We start from the raw sequence: 21,062 nt of genomic DNA, 5'->3' as shown, positions 1-21,062 counted from the left end.
CCATACAGCCCGAAAAAACCTACAACAAACCACTGATTCCGGCCATGAAAGCCTTCGACAATACACAAAACAAGTATGGTTCGTCGATGTTGCAATCCTAGGCAACAGCAAGATTGACGAGAAACAACTGGAAAAGATGACATGATATGAGGATTTAGAGATCGAACTTCAAAGACTGGCACAAGCCAGTAAAGGTGGTCCCAGTGGTGATTGGCACACTGGGTGCAGTGCCTAAAGACCTTGACCTGCACTTAAACACAATCGGGGCTGACAAAATGACCATCTGTCAGGTGCAAAAGGCCACTTTACTGGGATCTGCACGCATCATTTGCCGATACATCACACAGTCCTAGACACTTGGGAAGTGTCTGAAATGTGATCCAATACAACAGCCAGCAGAGTGATCTTGTTTGCTGTGTACTCATCTGGTTATGTATCTAATAATAATAATAATAATAATAATAATAATAATAATAATAACAACAATAATAATAATAATAACAATAATAATAATAATAATAATAAATGGCACCTTGGAAAAGGCAGACAGACGGGATAGAAATCAAGGTGATGATGTTGATGATGGTGATAATAATAATAATAATAATAATAATAATAGAAAACACCTGCACTCACATTGAAGAATGCAGACCCTAAAGAGGAGAAAGGCAGATAGAAATTATTATTATTATTATTATTATTATTATTATCATCATCATCAAATGACATCTGCACTCACATTGGAGAAGGCAGACCCTAAAGAGGAGAAAGGTGGATAGAAATTATTATTATTATTTTTATTATTATTATCAAATGACATCTGCACTCACATTGGAGAAGGCAGACTATAAAGAGTAGAAAGGTGGATAGAAATTAATATATAATAATCATCATCATCATCACTGAGCTGTGTACTAATCTTGTTGTGTATGACATCTGTACTCACATTGAAGAATGCAGACCCTAAAGAGGAGAAAACTGGATAGAAATAATAATAATAATAATAATAATAATAATAATTTCTATCCAGCTTTTTCCTCTTTATGGTCTGTCTTCTCCAATGTGAGTGCAGATGTCATCTAATAATAAAATTATTATTATTATTAATAATAATAATAATAATAATAAATGACATCTGCACTCACCTTGGACAAGGCAGACCCTAACGAAGTCTGCTTTGGGTCCCTATAGGGAGAAAGGCGGGACAGAGATAAAGATGATAAGAATAATAGTAATATTAGCCGGATTCTTCATCATGGTCCCTGTGAAATTGCACATATGTTTTTTTCTCCGCCTGTGCAGGCAGAGATGTGCGAATTTCACAGATGACCACTTGAAGAAACACGGTTACAGGTGAGCAACCATTGCGTCCTTTCTATATCAAGATGAAAGGCGATCCCATATGAAATGAATATGGGGCCTCGCCTTGATTGATGCTCTCCCTTCGACGGAGGAGGCAGATAATATCTATCTGTCTCCCTTTGGCATTGATCTGCCCTCTGAGCGTGTATAGACTTGCAGGACACCGATCTTTATCTTTTTCTTTCTTCCAGAACAATCCCCGGCGTCCATACTACTGATTCGGCTTTGTGTTGATCCTTCCAATGAAGCTGTGGTTTGTTTGTTAACTGTGATAATGACATTGATCCACCTGACCTTTTGCTTTGAAATTCCCTTTGTTTATTATTTTTTAGGATCTGATCCGTTTAGCTTCCCGGCTACAAAACGTAGACTCAGAGAAAGGGTTCAAAGAAGAACCCAAAACACTTAAAATACAGGAATGTTTTTCATTTGTTTCCCTACAAAGTTCACCTCTATAAGAGCATAGACATCAAGGGCAGACCCCAAAGCCAACGCTAGTAGTAGCCCATCCTCCCCACCCCAAATTTTGAGGTTCAAAATCCAGGTTTTTGCCCAGAGAAAACCCGAAGCGGATCCAATGCCCTGCTGAAGCCGGACGCCATTCGTTTCGCCCCAAATTGTACCACTCTTTTCCCCATATATTTTGAAGGGGTTGTTTTTTGGCATGTATTTGCTTTTTTGTTTGGGGTTTTTCTTTGTTTTGTTTCAACGAACGATGGTTAGATTTAATGCTTTTTGGCTTTGGATGAACCCATTAATAAAGCTAATAGAAACAAGCTGACTGTTGGGTGGATTTTCTCTTTTGCAGACATTTTAGAAAAGGTGGAGTATAGACTCTCAATTAACCAAGACTCTCAAACAACTGGAAGAAATAGTGCCACATTCACCAAGTTTTTATAATACATTAAAACTGTATCTTGAATTGCATTATTATTATTATTATTATTATTATTATTATTAGTAGTAGTAGTAGTAGTAGTATCTATACACATAATAAAAGTGAAAATATGTATGTGTATATATGGCTGGCATGTCCACTTACACAGACAAGCTCCTGCCCAAACAAACAGCTATAGCTCCCACTCCTCAGGAGACACCAATGGCCCTCCCTGTAATTACATTGCAGGTTATAGAGAGCACCATGAACATGTCCAAGAGCCCTGCCAATGTCCTCCACAAACACCACACTGCCCACCACCCAGGGACAATTCCATCCTAGATTTTATGTGTTTCCTCCACCACAGACATCTCAGTGTTTCTTACTCTCTCCGTTAGTGTGGAATTTACATGACCCTGTCCACTGCCTCTCCCTTAATCCTTTCCTAATCTTTTATATGGCACACAGCAAATAGAGCAACTGAACATACTAGAGAAGTTTGGGGAGAATTCACCATGATTTATAGGAGTTGTAGATCCTGGGATGTATAGTTCACCTTCAATCAGTGAGCACTCTGAAAATGGAATTGAACAAAACTTGGCACACAGAGCCCCCATGACCAGCAAAAAATACTGTAGGTCTTTGGGGAAAATTCACCTTGGTTTGGGAGAGTTGTAGTTCACCTACATCCAGAGAGCACTGTGAACCCAAACACCGATGGATCTGGACCAAACTTGGCACACAGACCCAATATGCCAAAATATGATTACTGCAGAGGTTTGGGGGGAACTGCCCTTCCTTACTGGGAATTGTAGTTCACCCACAACCAGAGAAACTGGGATCTCCACTGATGACAGACCTGGACCAAACAGAATCTGTATGACTAACTCAACTTACTGGAGGTGTTTGAGGGGACTGACCCACCATAGTGGGAGTTGTAGTTCACCCTGCAGCCATAGAGCGCACTGAACCCCACCGATGATGCATCCAGAGCAAATTTGCCCAACATAACAAACTTTAAGTTCTGATAGACCCACTTTACATCCTGGTGCAGATTGGGGGAGGACAGACCACAGACAATGGGATTTGCAGTGCCTTCACCCAATTCGGCTCTAATTTCAACAGATTTGGACCATATCTGGCACGCAGATGCCCCATGCCCCACTTTGTGTCCTGGTGCAGATTGGGGGAGGATGGACCACGGATGATGAGATTTGCAGTACCTTTATCTGATTCAGCTCCAACTTCAACAGACCACTGATACCCCCACGAATGACGGACCTGGACAAAACTTGGCACACAGACTCCCCATGACCAACAGAACATCCTGGAGAAGTTTCAGGCACATTGACCTTGATTTACAGGAGTTATAGTTCACCTGCATTCAGAGAAACAGTGACCTCCACCAACAATGGACTGGCACCATACTTGGCACAGAGAAGCCCCATGTCTAACTGAAAATATGTATTAATTAATGTATTAATTTTAAACATTTATATTTTGCCCTCACCCTGAAGGGGACTCGGGACAGAGCACAACATACAAATGGCAAACATTCAATGCTGGGACATGAATAAATGGTATGCATACATAAACATCAAAAACATTTGTTTCTGCAGGGGTTGGTGGGAATTAACCTTGATTTTGGGAGTTGTAGTTCATCTGCATCCATAAAGCACTGAACCCAGCTGATGACACATCTGGACCAAACTTGGCACACAGATCCAACATGGCCAACTGTGTGTACAGGCGGGGGTTTGGGGGTGATTGCCCCGGAAATCTGGGAGTTGTAGTTCACCTTTATCAAGAGATCACTGAAGCCACCCAACGCTGGATCTGGCACTTGACATCCCAAAACAAACAATGCCTTTTACAAATTGTTGAGGCACCGCTGGGTCCTCAAGCTAGTATATATATATAGAATTATATATAATTTGTTTATTATTATTATATAAAGTGTTTCCATCTTTAGAGATGTTTATATGGCAGAAAAGGTGTGTCTTAGTATTGAAGTACCACTAACGTTATATAGCTATCTATCTACATTAATTATGTGTGTGTGTGTGTATATATATATATATATACGTATGTAATGTTCGTTTGTGGGATTAACATAACTCAAAAACCACTGAACGAATTGACACCAAATTTGGACACAAGACACCTCTCAGGCCAACGAGTGACTATAACTCATAAAAACACTGAAAAACATAGCAGAAGGGACTTTAAAAGCCAAAAAATAAAAAATACATTACAATGCATATGCAAAACCACATATATACATACACAAAACACATATACACAGACTGGGCCACAGCAATGTGTGGCAGGGGACGGCTTGTGTGTGTGTGTGTGTGTGTGTGTATAACACATACATACACACAAACATACCTCAATTCTAAAGTATCCCCATATTTAGAGATGTTTATATGGCAGAAAAGGTGTGTCTTAGTATAGAAGTACTACCAACATTATATAGTGATCTAATTGTACAGATTATATATATATATATTTATTAAATATGATATATATGTGTGTGTGTGTGTGTATGAGAGGATTATGTTTATTATACATTTATTATATTTTATATTAAATGCCCCCCATCTTTAGACATGTTTATATGGGAGAAAAGGTGTTTCTTAGAATGGAAGAAATGCAGTATTTAAAATAGAATTTGATGCATGGGAAAGTGCATCTTGGAAGTAAAGAAATATGGCATTCATGTACAGGATTTCATGTATTGCTGGCCCTTCTTCGAAGACCGGGCACAGTTTAAGAGTGAGTAATTGTAATGAAAAGCCATATGTCCAGCCAGGAGTAGGGCCCACAAAGAGATATGTCGCCCTTTTAAGAGAGCTGTCACCACTCCTAAGCACATCCACACATTCCAAGCATGAAACGAAAAGCATTTTTCTTGTGCAATCCAGTTGCCAGTGGCGCCTATGCCGACCTTTGGATTGTGGAGCAGATCCTTTGGATAGTGGATTCGATTGCAAGCCCGGAGCTAGAGGTCTTCAAGAGCTGGATCCTCAACTTAGCAAGAAGTGAAGCCTCCTTGTCCCATCCTTTGCAACCATGCATTTCCACCCGGCTTTGACTCCCATCGGTTTGTATTTCTTCGCCTTCCCACTTTGCTACACTTTCAACAGCCTCGCAGCCATGGAGAGGTGAGTAATGTCTGAATGCCTGACCCAGGTTGAGAACACGCAGGTTTCTCATATATACTACTTAGAGAGATGAGCCGAGATCGTATGGCTCGGAACTGCGGCATGGAGGGGGGGAGGTGTTCCACTAGCCGAGGGGCCCCCATAGAGGTCGTGGTGGGAAGGAGGAGATGCGGGAGACGGAGACCTCGAATTCGGCTTAATTCGGACCGCTTATCTAAATTAACTATTCCCAACCGGTCTCCGAAGGTAAATTGGTGTAACCAGGCGAGCGGGCCCTCTGGCTTGAAGGTGGTGTTGTTGAACGCCAGGTCTGTCAACGGAAAGACATCTTGGATCCAGGATTTAATCCTGGAGGAGCGGGCAGACCTGGCGTGCATCACGGAGACCTGGTTGGACGAAGCGGGGGGCGTAAACCTCTCCCAGCTCTGTCCTCCAGGTTTCTCCGTGCAACACCAACCCAGAGCCGGAGGACGGGGAGGCGGGGTCGCAGTGGTCTACAGAGATTCCATCCATCTAACCAGGAGTCCCATCCCGCAGACCACAAATTTTGAATGCGTCCACCTGAGGGTGGGTGACCGGGACAGAATAGGGATTCTGTTAGTGTACCGTCCACCTCGCTGCACTACAGTCTCCCTACCTGAGCTAGCGGGGGTTGTCTCGAGCCTGGCGGTGGAGTCCCAACGGCTGCTTGTGCTGGGGGACTTCAACATCCACGCCGAGGCAACCCTCACAGGTGCGGCTCAGGACTTCATGTCTGCCATGGCAACCATGGGGCTGTCCCAACAAATAACTGGCCCCACCCACGGCCCTGGACACACATTGGACTTGGTTTTCTGTCAGGGATGGGAGCAGGGTGGCGGTGTGGAGGAGTTGTCCATCTCTCCGTTGCCATGGACCGACCACTTCCTGATTAGATTTAGGCTCACTGCGCCCCCTAACCTCCGCAAGGGTGGAGGACCTATTAAGATGGTCCGCCCCAGGAGGCTTATGGATCCGAACGGATTCCTGATGGCTCTTGGGGAGTTTCCCGCCACCATGGTAGGTGATAGTGTCGAGGCCTTGGTCGCTCTCTGGAATGGGGAGATGACCAGGGCTATTGACAAGATCGCTCCGGAACGTCCCCTCTCGAGTAACCGAGCTAAACCAGCCCCTTGGTTCACTGAGGAGCTGGCAGCGATGAAGCGAAAGAAGAGGGTTCTAGAGAGCGTGTGGCGATCGGACCCAAGCGAGTCAAACCGAACACGGTTTGTGTCCTTTTTGAGGGCATATGCCGCGGCAATAAAAGCCGCAAAGAAAACTTTCTTTGCGGCTACTATTGCGTCTGCAAAAAACCGTCCGGCGGAGTTGTTCCGGGTTGTTAGAGGTCTTTTAACTCCCCCTACGGGTGGGAGCCCTGACAACTCGGCAGCGCGCTGTGAAGCATTTGCTCGGTTCTTTGCAGACAAAGTCGCTTTGATCCGCGCTGGGCTGGACGCCACATTAGATGCAGTCTCCGTGGATGTGACACAAGCACCTGCTTGTCAGATTTTGTTGGATTCTTTTCAGTTTGTGAAACCCGAGGATGTGGACAAGATACTTGGAGGAATGAGACCCACCACGTCCATCCTAGACCCCTGCCCATCCTGGCTTCTGAAGGAGGCCAGAGGGGGATTGGCCGAGTGGGTAACGGTGGTGGTTAATGCCTCCCTTCGGGAAGGCAAGATTCCAGCGAGCCTAAAACAGGCTGTTGTAAAGCCGCTGTTGAAGAAACCATCACTCGACCCCACTAAATTGGACAACTTTCGGCCTGTTTCCAATCTTCCCTTCTTGGGCAAAGTCATGGAAAGCGTGGTGGCCTCACAACTCCAGGTATTCTTGAGAGACACGGATATTCTGGATCCGGCACAGTCTGGTTTCAGACCGGGACATGGTACCGAGACGGTCTTGGTCGCCTTAGTAGATGATCTGCGCCGGGAGCTAGACAGGGGGAGTGTGTCCCTGTTGGTGCTCCTGGACCTCTCAGCGGCCTTCGATACCGTCGACCACGGTATCCTTCTGGGGCGCCTTGCAGAGATGGGTCTTGGGGGCACTGCTTTGCAGTGGCTCCAGTCATTTCTGGAGGGTCGTACTCAGAAGGTGTTGCTGGGGGACTCCTGTTCAGCGCCACAGCCGTTGATCTGTGGCGTTCCTCAGGGCTCCATCTTGTCTCCCTTGCTGTTTAACATCTACATGAAGCCGCTGGGTGAGATCATCCGGAGTTTCGGGGTGCGGTGTCACCTGTACGCAGATGATGTCCAACTCTGTCACTCCTTTCCACCTGCTTCTAAGGAGGCCGTCGAAGTCCTGAACCGGTGCCTGGCCGCTGTAATGGTCTGGATGAGGGCGAACAAACTGAAACTAAATCCAGACAAGACAGAGGTACTCCTGGTCAGTCGCAAGGCCGAACAGGGTATAGGGTTACAGCCTGTGCTAGACGGGGTCGCACTCCCCCTGAAGGCGCAGGTTCGCAGCTTGGGTGTGACCCTGGACTCATCGCTGAGCCTGGAGCCTCAGGTTTCAGCGGTGACCAGGGGAGCATTTGCACAGCTTAGGCTCGTGCGCCAGCTGCGCCCGTATCTTGGGAAGTCTGACTTGGCCACGGTGGTACACGCTTTGGTCACATCCCGCCTCGACTACTGCAACGCTCTCTACGTGGGGCTACCCTTGAAGACGGCCCGGAAGCTGCAGCTAGTCCAACGCGCGGCAGCCATGCTGTTAACCGGAGCAGGACGCAGAGAGCATACAACGCCCCTGCTGTCCCAGCTCCACTGGCTACCGATTCGCTACCGGGCCCAATTTAAGGTGTTGGTGTTAGCCTACAAAGCCCTAAACGGTTCCGGCCCAAAATACCTTGCAGACCGCGTCTCGGCCTATGAGCCCACGAGGGCCTTGAGATCATCCGGAGAGGCCCTTCTCTCGGTCCCGCCTGCCTCACAGGCACGCCTGGCGGGGACGAGAGAGCGGGCCTTCTCGGTGGTGGCCCCCCGGCTGTGGAACACCCTCCCTGTTGAAGTTAGACAGGCGCCCTCTTTGATGGCCTTTCGGAGGGCCCTGAAAACATGGCTCTTCGAGCAGGCCTTCAACTGAGTGTATCTTGAACGACTCTGGAATGGACTAGGATTATGAAATTGGCTATAACCCCAGGACTTGACGAAGCGGATTTTTAGCATAAGTATATGTTTGTTTGTATTGTCTGGTCTGTATTGTCTTGACTTATTGTACACTGTTCTTTTTGTTACTGTGCACCGCCCCGAGTCGCCTTCGGGCTGAGAGGGGCGGTCAATAAATGCAAATAATAAATAAATAAATAAATAATAACTAACAAAATGAAGTTCAACAGTGACAAATGCAAGATACTCCACTTAGGCGGAAAAAATGAAATGCAAAGATACAGAAAGGGGGACGTGTGGCTTGAGAGCAGACCTTGGAGTCCTTGTGGACAACAAGTTAAACATGAGCCAACAATGTGATGCGGTGGCAAAAAAAGCCAATGGGATTTTGGCCTGCATCAATAGGAGCATAGTGCCTAGATCTAGGGAAGTAATGCTACCCCTCTATTCTGCTTTGGTTAGACCACACCTGGAATACTGTGTCCAATTCTGGGCCCCACAATTGATATTGACAAGCTGGAATGTGTCCAGAGGAGGGCGACTAAAATGATCAGGGGTCTGGAGAACAAGCCCTATGAGGAGCGGCTTAAAGAGCTGGGCATGCTTAGCCTGAAGAAGAGAAGGCTGAGAGGAGATATGATAGCCATGTATGAATGTAAGAGGAAGTCATAGGGAGGAGGGAGCAAGCTTGCTTTCTGCTGCCTTGGGGACTAGGACGCGGAACAATGGCTTCAAGCTACAAAAAAGGAGATTCCACCTGAACATTGGAAAGCACTTCCTGACTGTGAGAGCCATTCAGCAGTGGAACTCTCTGCCCCGAAGTGTGGTGGAGGCTTCTTCTTTGGAAGCTTTTAAACAGAAGCTGGAAGGTCATCTGTCAGGAGTACTTTGAATGCAATTTTCCTGCTTCTCGGCAGGGAGTTGGACTGGATGGCCCATGAGGTCTCTCCCAATTCTATGATTCTAACTTTCTCAAGTCTACAGTGGGGGTTTCGTGGGCCAGGTTTGTGTCAGAAAGGGTTGGGGAGAGATTATTCACAGATTTCATTGCATCGATACCTGCTTTGTGCCTCAATCAAGAAACAAAAGTATAACAACAACAACAACTTAAATAGCACTGCATATTTAAAAACAGCATCAATAACTGCTTTGTGTCTCAATCGAGAAATAAAAGCCAGATAATAATAGTAATAATAATAATAATAATAATAATAATAATACAGAATCAATAGTTTTGTGTCTCAATTGAAAGATAAAAGCCTTTAGTATAATGATGGTGGTGGTGGTGGTGATGATGATGATGATGATCCCGGAGGAGACTCAGAGCGGATTACAGCTATAAACAGACACAGGCAAACATTCAGTGTGATACAAAGATACAAAGGCAAAGGCTTCTCCTTTCATTTTCAACTTTTGGAGACGGTGCTCATCTCCACCTCTGGGGTAGATCCTCTCCTCCATTTCCAAGCCAAGGAGCCTGTGTTGTCCATAGACATCCCCTGGTCGTGTGGCCAACATGACTGACTGTAAATAACAATGGAAGTGAAATATTGAGACATGATGGTGCAATCAATATTCATGGAACCTACATTTTTAAAATGTATTTCAAGCAATATTTTATTACTGAATTTTTTATTTAAAAACTAAACTATTTTAGGTACTTTTCCATGTCTCTTTATAAAGATTGTGAATTATTGTAAATAACAGTCATTCCCGCCGAAATGGTACCTATTGAGTGATTTGCATGTTTTCTAACTGCTAGGTTGCCAGGAGCTAGGGCTTACAGTGGGAGCTCACCCAGTTCCACAGATTTGAACTGCCAACCTTATGGTCAGCAGTTCAGCAGCACAAGGGTTTAACTCATTGCTCTACCCGCGGCGAAAGATTTATATGATTTGAAGAGAAGCCAGGGTATCCCCTCCTAAACTCTATCCCGCCAATGTAGTCCTTAAACCTGCTGTATCCCAAACAGAAATTCCCTCCTTGGATCCTCAAGTTCCAGGCCCTGTTTTATCCCTGATGACCCCCAGACCTAAGCCCAAGGCAAATGGGCATATCAGGCAATATCCAAAGGGACTCTCAGATCAGATTAGCCACGATGATTGATGTGAGTGACCCCAGAAGTATTCTCTTCTAAGGGTTTTTATCCACAGCTATGGCTGCATTTTATGAATTTTAATGTTTTGCATCGTAATTATGTATGTACGTGATTGTAACTCTATGGTTTTGTCATTTTAGATTTATGTATTGTCTATATGCGGCATTTCGCTGTATTTTGTTAGCCGCCTTGAGTCCCTTCGGGGAGATGGTGGCGAGGTAGAAATAAACTGTATTATTATTATTAATATTATTATTATTTTCTGGAACATTGTGGGCTGGGCAAATAAATGGAACGGCAGCCACTTTAGTAATTATATCTCTACCTTCGATGTGATCCTACTGCAAAAAAACATGGGTTATGGATAATAATAATAAATAATAATAATACTTTATTTATACCCCGCTACCATCTCCCCAAGGGACTCGGAGGGGCTTACATGAGGCCAAGCCCGACAACACATCAATAAAACAGAAAGCAGTAAGCAAAAAACAACACAATTAATATACATATAAACAATAACACGCAAGGATTTAAAAAACCTATGGCCGCTGGGCATGAACAGAGGTAGGATGTATCTGGTAGGAGGGCTTTAAAAGAAATGAATGGAGAGCAACCTAATGAGTAGTTAAAGTGCTTCTGAGGACATTTTGTTGGGAATTATTTCCTTATTCAGGGAAGGCACACTGGAACAGCCACGTTTTCAGGCTCCTCCTAAAGACTGCCAATGTGGGGGCTTCCCTGATATCCTTAGGAAGTTCCAGAGTCAGGGGGCCACCACAGAGAAGGCCCTCTCCTTCATCCCCACCAATCGGCGGGAGTGAGAGCAGGGCCTCTCCAGATGATCGAAGAGATCACGTGGGATAACACTGAGGCATCAAATGTTGCCAACTGTTAAGTGCCCTGAGTTACCTTCAGGCTGAGAAGGGCGGTATACAAATATGGTAAATAAATAAACAAACATTGCTCTAAACAGTTTTGTAACTTATTCCCTGAACTCCAGCCGGTGAAGCACAAAAGGCTGTGCTATGGGTGGATCTTGCTGTTCTAGTGTCAACTTCACTACTGGCCAATGTTGTAGCTTAATTGAGCCGTTCAATTAAGCTATAACACCAACAGCTCTCTATTCATGACATTCCACTGCTCAAATCCAAAACTCCAACTAAAGAGACTTGGGGTAAACTAGATAAGTACTTCCTCTCAATACTAACTACGAGGTTTGAATGAAAAGTAATGCCTCCACCTTCATAACTCCTCAACAGATGGCAGTACTAGTATGCGGCAGGTACTGGCTTGTTCAGTAGACTCTCCTCTACAGTTCCATTTTGGCGGGAAGCCTTAGCATTGAACGGTTGTGTTGTTAAAGTGCGAAGTATGGAACCCTGCACAGTCGGTTAGTCAATGCGACTTAAGCAATGTGCAGTCATTGAATTTTTGACAGCAAAAGGTGTCACCCCAAAGGAGATTCATCAGAGAATGCAAGCTGCTTATGATGATTGTGTTGATGTGAGTACTGTGCATCGTTGGGCGGGTTTTAGGCGCCAGCATCCTGGGTACCAATCGTGCACCGATCTTCCAATAGCCAAGCAAAGCAGTAATGTGACCCACACGTTCTTGTGAAATGCTGATTATGCTTGAAATTTCTCTCTGAGTGATACGACAATTGTCCTGAGTCAATCTGTCAATCTTTTTCTTGTGAAACTCGGTGGTTGCTGTCACAGGACGTCCAACTCGTTTTTTGTCACGCAAGTCAGATGTTCCCAACTCAACATCTTTAAACTTACTCGCCAATGACACACAGTACTCCCATCAACACAATCACCATAACCAACTTCCATTCTCTGATTAATCTCCTTTGGGGTGACACCTTCTGCTGTCAAGAATTCAATGACTGCACGTTGCTTAAGTCGCATTGACCGACCGTCTGCGCAGGGTTCCATATTCTCCACTTTAACAACACAAACGTTCAATGTTAAGGCTTCCTGCCAAAATGGAACTGTAGAGGAGAGTATACTGAATAAGCCAGTAACTGCTGCATACCAGTACTGCCATCTGCTGAGAAGTTACGCAGGTGGAGGCATTACTTTTCATTCAACCCTCGTAAATTTCCCAAATCACATCTTTACATAAAGGGTAATATAAATGTAAGGATTGGCCCCAATAATAATGAGTTGGAAGACAAGTATCCAGCATTAAGAGAGATAAAAGCTAGATATCGTTAGCATGGATCACTGACAACTTGACAGCCCACTGCGAAGCATTTGCTTGGTTCTTTGCGGACAAAGTCGCTCTGATCCGTTTGGGCTTGGACACCATGTTAACGGCAGTCCTTCTGGGATGCTTTGCGGGAATGGGCCTTGGAGGTACTGTTCTGCAGTGGCTCCAATCCTTCCTGGACGGCCGTTCCCATAAGGTGTTTCTGGGGGACATCTGCTTGGCTTCACACCCATTGTCCTTTGGAGTCCAGAAAAGACAGACATCCTCCTGGTCAGTCATAAGGCCAGACAGGTATAGGATTACATCCTGTGCTGGATGGGGTTACACTCCTCCTGAAGGCACAGGTTTGCCTTCAGAGGTCCTCAAACTAAGACCCGAGGGCCGGATATGGCTCTCCAAGGTCATTTACCCGGCCCTAGCTCAGGGTCAACCTAAGTCTGAAAGGACTTAAAAGCACACAACAACAACAATCATAGAATCATAGAATCAAAGAGTTGGAAGAGACCTCATGGGCCATGCAGTCCAACCCCCTGCCAAGAAGCAGGAATATTGCATTCAAATCACCCCTGACAGATGGACATCCAGCCTCTGTTTAAAAGCTTCCAAGGAAGGAGCCTCCACCACACTCCGGGGCAGAGAGTTCCACTGCTGAACGGCTCTCACAGTCAGGAAGTTCTTCCTCATGTTCAGATGGAATCTCCTCTCTTGTAGTTTGAAGCCATTGTTCCGCGTCGTAGTCTCCAGGGCAGCAGAAAACAAGCTTGCTCCCTCTTCCCTGTGGCTTCCTCTCACATATTTATACATGGCTATCATATCTCCTCTCAGCCTTCTCTTCTTCAGGCTAAACATGCCCAGCTCATCAGCCTATCTCATCAGCCAAAAGCAGGTCCACACTTCCCAATGAAATACGAATAAGTTTATATTTCTGAAAATTGTTCTTCATTTTAATTATTGTTTTGTTTTAAAGTGATTTTTGCACTACAAATAAGATATGTGCAGTGTGCATAGGAATTCATTCATGTTTTTTTCAAATTATAATCCGGCCCTCCAACAGTTTGAGGGACTGAGACCTGGCCCTCTGTTTAAAAAGTTTGAGGAGCCCTGATTTAGTCCAATGGATGGCAGCCAGGTTGCTTACTGGAGCGGGGTTCAGGGAGCATACAATCCCCCTGTTATGCCAGCTCCACTGGCTGCCTGTCTACTACCGAGCACAATTCTAAGCTGTAAACGGTTCTGGCCCAGTTTACCTGTCTGAACGTATCTGAACGTATCACCCTCTACGAACTACCAAGGACATTGAGATCATCTGGGGAGACCCTGCTTGAGACAGGGCCTTCTCCGTAGTGGCCCCTCAACTGTGGAACACCCTCCCCAATGAAATTAGACATGCCCCCTCCCTCCTGGCCTTTAATAAAAAACTCAAAATCTGGCTGTGGAGTCAAGTATTTCAACAGTAGAGGTAGCAACTAGGAAGAGATTGTTTTAAGTGACCGACTATGGATTGACCTGAACCATGAGTTTGAACTGGTGGACTGTCTTAAATTGAGTGTACACAAGTGTTTGAATTGTGATATTTTACTTGTATATTGCTGGTATCTAATTGTTGCCTTTTGTAAGCTGCCCTCCGGGGTGAGAAGGACGGGATATAAATACTAAAAATAAATATATAAACAAATCATTATTATTAATAATATAATAGTAGTCAAGTGCTCTTGCCATACATCAAGGGAACAACTGACCGCATAGAGAAGCTGATGAAGAAACACAACCTACAAACTATCTACAGACTCACTATAAAAATCCAACAAATGCTCCGTTCAGCAAAGGACAAGAGGGGTCCTCTCACCTCTGCAGAAGTCTCCCGTGTAATATGCAACTGTGGACAAGTCTACATAGGAACCACCAAATGCAGCAGCACTACCCACACACGAATCAAGAACCAGGAAAGGCACTGCAGACCCATTCAACCTGAGAAGTCAGCCATAGCAGAGCACTGGATGAAACAACCTGGACACAGCAATGCTGGACCACTCTAACAACCACCATGTCAGACTACACAGAAAAGCCACTGACATCCACAAGCATGTTGACCATTTCAACAGAAAGGAGGAAACTATGAAAATGAACAAAATTTGCCTACCAGTATGTTAAAAACTCTAGAATCGGGACAGTAAATAAAGAGCAAGACTCAGAAAACAGGGGAATTCCGGACAGGAAACAATCAGGGCCAGCTAACAACTTTCAACAAAGGATTACCCCAGGCAGCAACAGTCAGGCTTTGAAGCTGCAATGTCAGGTTGCTAACTGGAGCGAACTACAGGGAAAAGTCAATTCCCCTGTTAAAACAACTCCCCTGTCTGCTGATAAGCTTTCTGTTTCAATTCAAGGGGCAGATTACCTACAAAGCCCTAAACATTTCGGGTTCTGCCTATCTTCACGATCGCATCTTCCCCTAACGTGTGAGAGCTCCATTTATTATTATTTATTTCAAGCATTTATACCCCGCCTTCTCACCCCCGAGGGGGGACTCAGGGTGGCTTACAATAGGCTCTAAGATCTTCTGGGGAGGACCCTCTCTCGCTCCCACCTCTGTCTCAAGCTCAGTTGGTGGGGACGAGGGAGAAGGTCTTCTCGGTGGTGGCCCCCTGGCTCTGGAACTCTCTCCCCAGGGAGATTAGATTAGCGCCCATCCTGTCCACTTTCCGTAAAGAATTGAAAACGTGGATGTTCCACATTTTCAATTAATCAGTTCACTAGAAAATTGTGGCCTCTCCAGCCATAACGCAATGTCTGGCTCTTGCACTTTACTACTGTCCCTGCCTTATAGTTGTATTGCTCAAATTGACTTGGCCCTTCTAGCCCAAACTTATCATTTGGCACTTGTCGTTTCCCACCAGTCCTGTCCTTGCATCTGTATTGGCACAAGCCCCTGCCTCGCCCTTTAGCCCAGTATATGGCCACTATGTTAGGCTATTCACAAGCATGTGGGAAATTTCAACAGAAAGGAGGAAACCATGAAAATGAACACAATCTGGCTACCAGTATTTAAAAAACTCTAATATCAGGGCAGCAAATAAAGACCAACACTCCAGACAGGAAACAATCAGGGCCAGCTAATACCTCCCAACAAAGGATTCCCCCAGGCAGGAATCAGCCAGACTCTGAAGCTGCAAGGCCATTCCATGCTAATCAAGGTAGTCAATGGTAACATTCACGCTTGCCTCAAGGAGGAAAGAGTTCTTTCTCCCACCCTGGACATTATTCCACAGATATATAAACCCCACTTGCCTAGTTTTCCAGCAGACCCCTCAACCTCTGAGGATGCCTGCCATAGATGTAGGCAAAACATCAGGAGAGAATGCTTCTGAAACATGGCAACACAACCCGGAGGACTAACAGCAAACCAGTGATTCCGGCCATGAAAGCCTTCAACAAGACAATAATATAATAATATAGCATCCAAAGCTTTGTGTCTCAGTGTAGATAAAGGCAGATATCATTATTATTATTATTATTATCATCATCATCATTATTATTAATAATAATACAGCATCAATAGCTTTGTGTCTCAATCGAGAAATAAAGCCTAATAATAATAATAATAATAATAATACAGAACCGATAGCTTTCTGTCTCAGTTGAGAGATAAAAGCAGGTATCATCATCATCATCATCATCATCATCATCATCATTATTTTTAATACAGCATCAAAAGTTTATTGTCTCATTTGAGAAATAAAAGTGAAATAACAATAATAATTACTACATATGAAAACAGCAACAAATAGCCACATCTCAATTAAGAGATTAAAACTGGATTATAATAATTATAATAATTATAATATGAATAGCACTACATATTAAAATATTAATAGCCGCTTTTAATCTCAATCAAGAGATTAATAATAATAATAATAATAATAATTACCCTAATAATAATAATGCACACCCCTTAATGATGTCATAGCATTGAGTTCCATTGATAAATGGAGCCAGAAAAAGACTCCGTTTCGGTGCCAAAGTTGAACCCTGCCTCCTATGAAGTCACCTGAACTTTGGATTAATTTCATTAAAAAAACAAAAAACAGAAAGCCACACCTGTTTTATCTTGGAAAAGAGCCATGTTCAAATATTGGAAAGGAGGTTCCCTTGCTTTTTAGCCTAGAGACTACGAGATAGAGCCAATGGCAGGGAAAGAGATCCCACACAAAAATTAGGAAGGACTTCCTAAGGATAAGACACTGGAAATGCTGTGTGAGAGTCCAGTGGGGAGGCCTAGAAGCAAAAGTTGGATGGCCAACTGTTGGGAGAGATTGGTGATGTCTGTCTAGCAGAATAGGGTTGGGCTGGATGAACCCTTAGGGTCTCACTTAACTCTGAACATTCTGTGAGATATATATATGAGAGAATGTATGGCCATCATTCGGGAGGGATTGGATTCTGTAGTATTCTATCACACAGACATGCACGCACACATATATACACACACACCTTAATCATATCTATTATATCTATTATTGGATGGCCATCTGTCGGGAGGGATCGAATTGTGTCTTCCATCCTGGCTGAATGGTGTTGGACTAGATGAACCCTTTTTTGTCTCATCCAACTATGAATGGATGGCCATCTTTCAGGAGGGATTGGATTCTGTGATATACCTATCTCATATATATATGTGTGTGTGTTTGTGTAAATCTTACTCATATCTCTCTCGATCATATCTATGATTGGATGGCCATTTATTGGGAAAGATTAGATGGCATCCTCCTGTCTGGCAGAATGTGGCTAAACTGGATCTCATTCAGCTCTTAAGATTTTATGATAGATCTGTCGTTCATTTATATAGCTGTCCCCTGCCAGGCGTTGCTGTGGCCCAGTCTGTTGATCTGGAAAATAAAGTAATGAGAAAGTGTTGGTTTCTAATACATGTAATTTCTTTCTGCTTGTGGGTAAACAATATTTCTTGCTGTTTCTTTGGCAGTGTTGATGTAGAGATTGTCTGGTTTACCTACTCTGGAAATGCAACATATAATTGTCCTTCTTTTAGAGGTCCCTTTCAAATCTACGATACTATATCTGTCATATACGTATATGTGTGTGTGTGTGTGTGTGTGTGTGTGTGAATCGTATATATCTATCTATACCTATGGCTGGATGGCTCTGTCAGGAGGGCTTTGATTATGTTTTCTTGCCCTGGTGAAGGGAGTTGGACTGGATGGCCTTAAGGCAGCATTTCTCAATCTGGGGGTCAAAACCCCTCGAGGGGGTCACGAGGGGGTGTCAGAACAGTCACCAAAGACCACCAGAAAACACAATATTTTTTGTTGGTCATGGGGATTCTGTGTGGGAAGTTGCACCCAATCCTATCGTTGGTGTGGTTCAGAATGCTCTTTGACTGTAGGTGAACTATAAATCCCAGTAACTACAACTCCCAAATGTCAAGGTCTATTTCCCCCCAAACTCCATATGTGTCCATATCCGGGCATATGGAGTATTCATGCCAAGTTTGGTCTAGATCCTTCATTGTTTGAGTCCACAGTGTTCTCTTGATGTAGGTGAACTGCAACTCCAAAATTTAAGGTCAATGCCCACCAAACCCTTCTAGTGTTTTCTGTTGGTCATGGGAGTTCTGTGTGCCAAGTTTGGTTCAATTCCATCATTGGTGCTGTTCAGAATGCTCTTTGATTGCAGGTGAACTATAAATCCCAGCAACTACAACTCCCAAATGACAAAATCATATTTTTTTTAGTGAAAGTCACTTTTTGGGTTAGTTGGTGTCTTGTGGCCAAATTTGGTGGCAATTAGTCCAGTGGTTTTTGAGTTATGATGTCCCTCAAAACGAACAGAGCATAGATAGATAGATAGATAGATAGATAGATAGATAGATAGATAGATAGATAGATAGATGAATGGCTATCTTTTGGGAGGGATCGGATTCTGTGATATACCTATCTCCTTCATATACACACACACACACACACACACACAGAGACATCTTAATCATACCTATCTATCTCAATAATCTATCTCAATCATATATACACCAACACACATACACACCCTAATCATATCTATCTATCATATCTATGATTGGATGTTCATCTGTCAGGAGGGATCGGATGGTGCCTTCCAGCCTGGCTGAATGGGGCTGGACTGGATGGCCTCTGTTCCAACGCTAGGATTCAGCAATTCTATGAATTCAGCCTCTTCCTTAGGCTCTGAAATAATAATAAAACCAATAATACTAATAATACTATTATCTTTATTTCTATCCCGACCCATCTCCCCAAAGGACTTGTGCCACAAGTCAGCTCACAACATGAGTAAAACACAATATATATAAAGTAAATGACAAATTGCATTTCCACACACAATGGACTTGGCTCGGTGTCGCACTCTGAACGGCCGGCTCCAACGTGTGCACTATGCGAACTTTGATCCCGTCTGCAGCCGTGCAAAAAAGGAAACCGGCCGGCAAAGCCAAGCCAATGACACATTATTACTGCAGTGTGTGTGTGTATATACTGTATATGTGTGTGTGTTTTGTTTATTTATTAATTATTATTATTATTATTATTATTATTATTATTATTATATTGCAGTGCTTATAAGCCACAAGAACTGAAATAGAATATCCATAGAGGCAGTGTGCTCTGAAGTCCAATGGAGTTTCCTTCTCTGGATGGCCATCTGTTGAGAGGGCTTTGATGGTGCCTTCCTGCCTGGCCCAATAGTGTTGGACTAGATGGCTTTTAGAGGTCCCTTCCAACTCTAGGATTCTATATTTCAGAGGACTAGAAATCCCTCTGTGTTGCAGCATTATCTATTTCCATATCTCACATCTACCTTATATCTATTATCTAATATATCTATCTTTCTATCTCCCATTCGGTTTGGAAAGTTGCAACTGCAGCAAACTGCAGCTCTGCAACTTGGCTGAGAATGAGGTTTATTTTTATTTATTTCTCGTGTCAGGGCGGCCATTCGATTATATTACATTTCTAACAGAACAAAGCAAACAAACAGAGAAAATACAAAATGTGTGAGTTTGGTAGTAGATTAAATGTCCTTTGACCAGTATCTGGCCACTTGGAGTGCTTCTGGTGTTGCTGCAAGAAGGTCCTCCATTGTGCATGTTGCTGGGCTCAGGTTGCATTGCAGTAGGTGGTCTGTGGTTTGCTCCTCTCCGCACTCGCATGTCGAGGATTCCACTTTGTAGCCCCATTTCTGAAGGTTGGCTCTGCATCTCGTGGTGCCAGAGTGCAGTCTGTTCAGCGCCTTCCAAGTCTCCCAGTCTTCTGTGTGCCCAGGGGGGAGTCTCTCATTTGGTATCAGCCATTGGTTGAGGTTCTGGGTTTGAGCCTGCCACTTTTGGACTCTCGCTTGCTGAGGTGTTCCAGCGAGTGTCTCTGTAGATCTTAGAAAACTATGTCTGGATTTAAGTCGTTGACGTGCTGGGATGAGCTGGAGATGTCTCTGCCTTGGTCCTTTCACTATTGGCTGCCACTTCCCGGCGGATGTCAGGTGGTGCAATACCGGCTAAGCAGTGTAATTTCTCCAGTGGTGTAGGGCGTAGACATCCCGTGATAATGCGGCATGTCTCATTCAGAGCCACATTCACTGTTTTAGTGTGGTGAGATGTGTTCCACACTGGGCATGCATACTCAGCAGCGGAGTAGCACAGCGCAAGGGCAGATGTCTTCACTGTATCTGGTTGTGATCCCCAGGTTGTGCCAGTCAGCTTTCGTATGATATTGTTTCTAGCACCCACTTTTTGCTTGATGTTCAGGCAATGCTTCTTGTAGGTAAGAGCACGGTCCAAAGCGACTCCCAGGTATTTGGGTGCGCTGCAATGCTCCAGTGGGATTCCTTCCCAGGTGATCTTCAGAGAATGAGGTGGAGGTTTGTGATGCATGTTCCTTCCATAGCTTTGCATGGAAAAGGCCATGGCCCTGTGCTAAGGTATCCTGAGAGTTGTAGTTTGGCAGGGATCCATTAACCTTGGGTGCGGATTATGTTGTTGTTGTTGATGATGATGAAACTTTCATTAATATCAGCTGTTTGTAATCCAGTGTCTAATATCCCTAGTTACAAGTAGATGGATAGATAGATTAGATACTAGAGAGAGACACACACACACAGAGAGAGAGAGAGAGAGAGAGGGGGAGATGGATAGAGAGGTGCTATAGAAAGAGATAATTAGACATGAGAGA

The 21,062-nt window shown here is 44.2% G+C and overlaps 2 protein-coding genes across 3 annotated transcripts in view; both read left to right on the top strand.

The window, feature by feature from the left end:
• SUGP1 (SURP and G-patch domain containing 1) overlaps positions 1-2,138 on the top strand; it is a 33,628-nt gene extending 31,490 nt beyond the window's left edge. For both annotated transcript variants that reach the window (XM_067473359.1, XM_067473358.1), the window contains exon 14: positions 1,554-2,138. In XM_067473359.1, the coding sequence (XP_067329460.1) occupies positions 1,554-1,580 (27 nt within the window). In that variant the 3' untranslated portion in view covers positions 1,581-2,138. The remainder of the gene's footprint in view (positions 1-1,553) is intronic.
• A 2,967-nt stretch (positions 2,139-5,105) lies between these two features.
• TM6SF2 (transmembrane 6 superfamily member 2) overlaps positions 5,106-21,062 on the top strand; it is a 38,658-nt gene continuing 22,701 nt past the window's right edge. Inside the window, exon 1 of the mRNA XM_060785171.2 lies at positions 5,106-5,406. Within this exon, the coding sequence (XP_060641154.2) occupies positions 5,315-5,406 (92 nt within the window). The 5' untranslated portion in view covers positions 5,106-5,314. The remainder of the gene's footprint in view (positions 5,407-21,062) is intronic.

Source organism: Anolis sagrei, chromosome X (genome assembly GCF_037176765.1).
Source record: "Anolis sagrei isolate rAnoSag1 chromosome X, rAnoSag1.mat, whole genome shotgun sequence".
NCBI lineage: Eukaryota > Metazoa > Chordata > Lepidosauria > Squamata > Dactyloidae > Anolis > Anolis sagrei.
The sequence above is the reverse complement of the archived record's forward strand: the minus strand, read 5'-3'. Positions and strand labels throughout refer to the sequence as shown.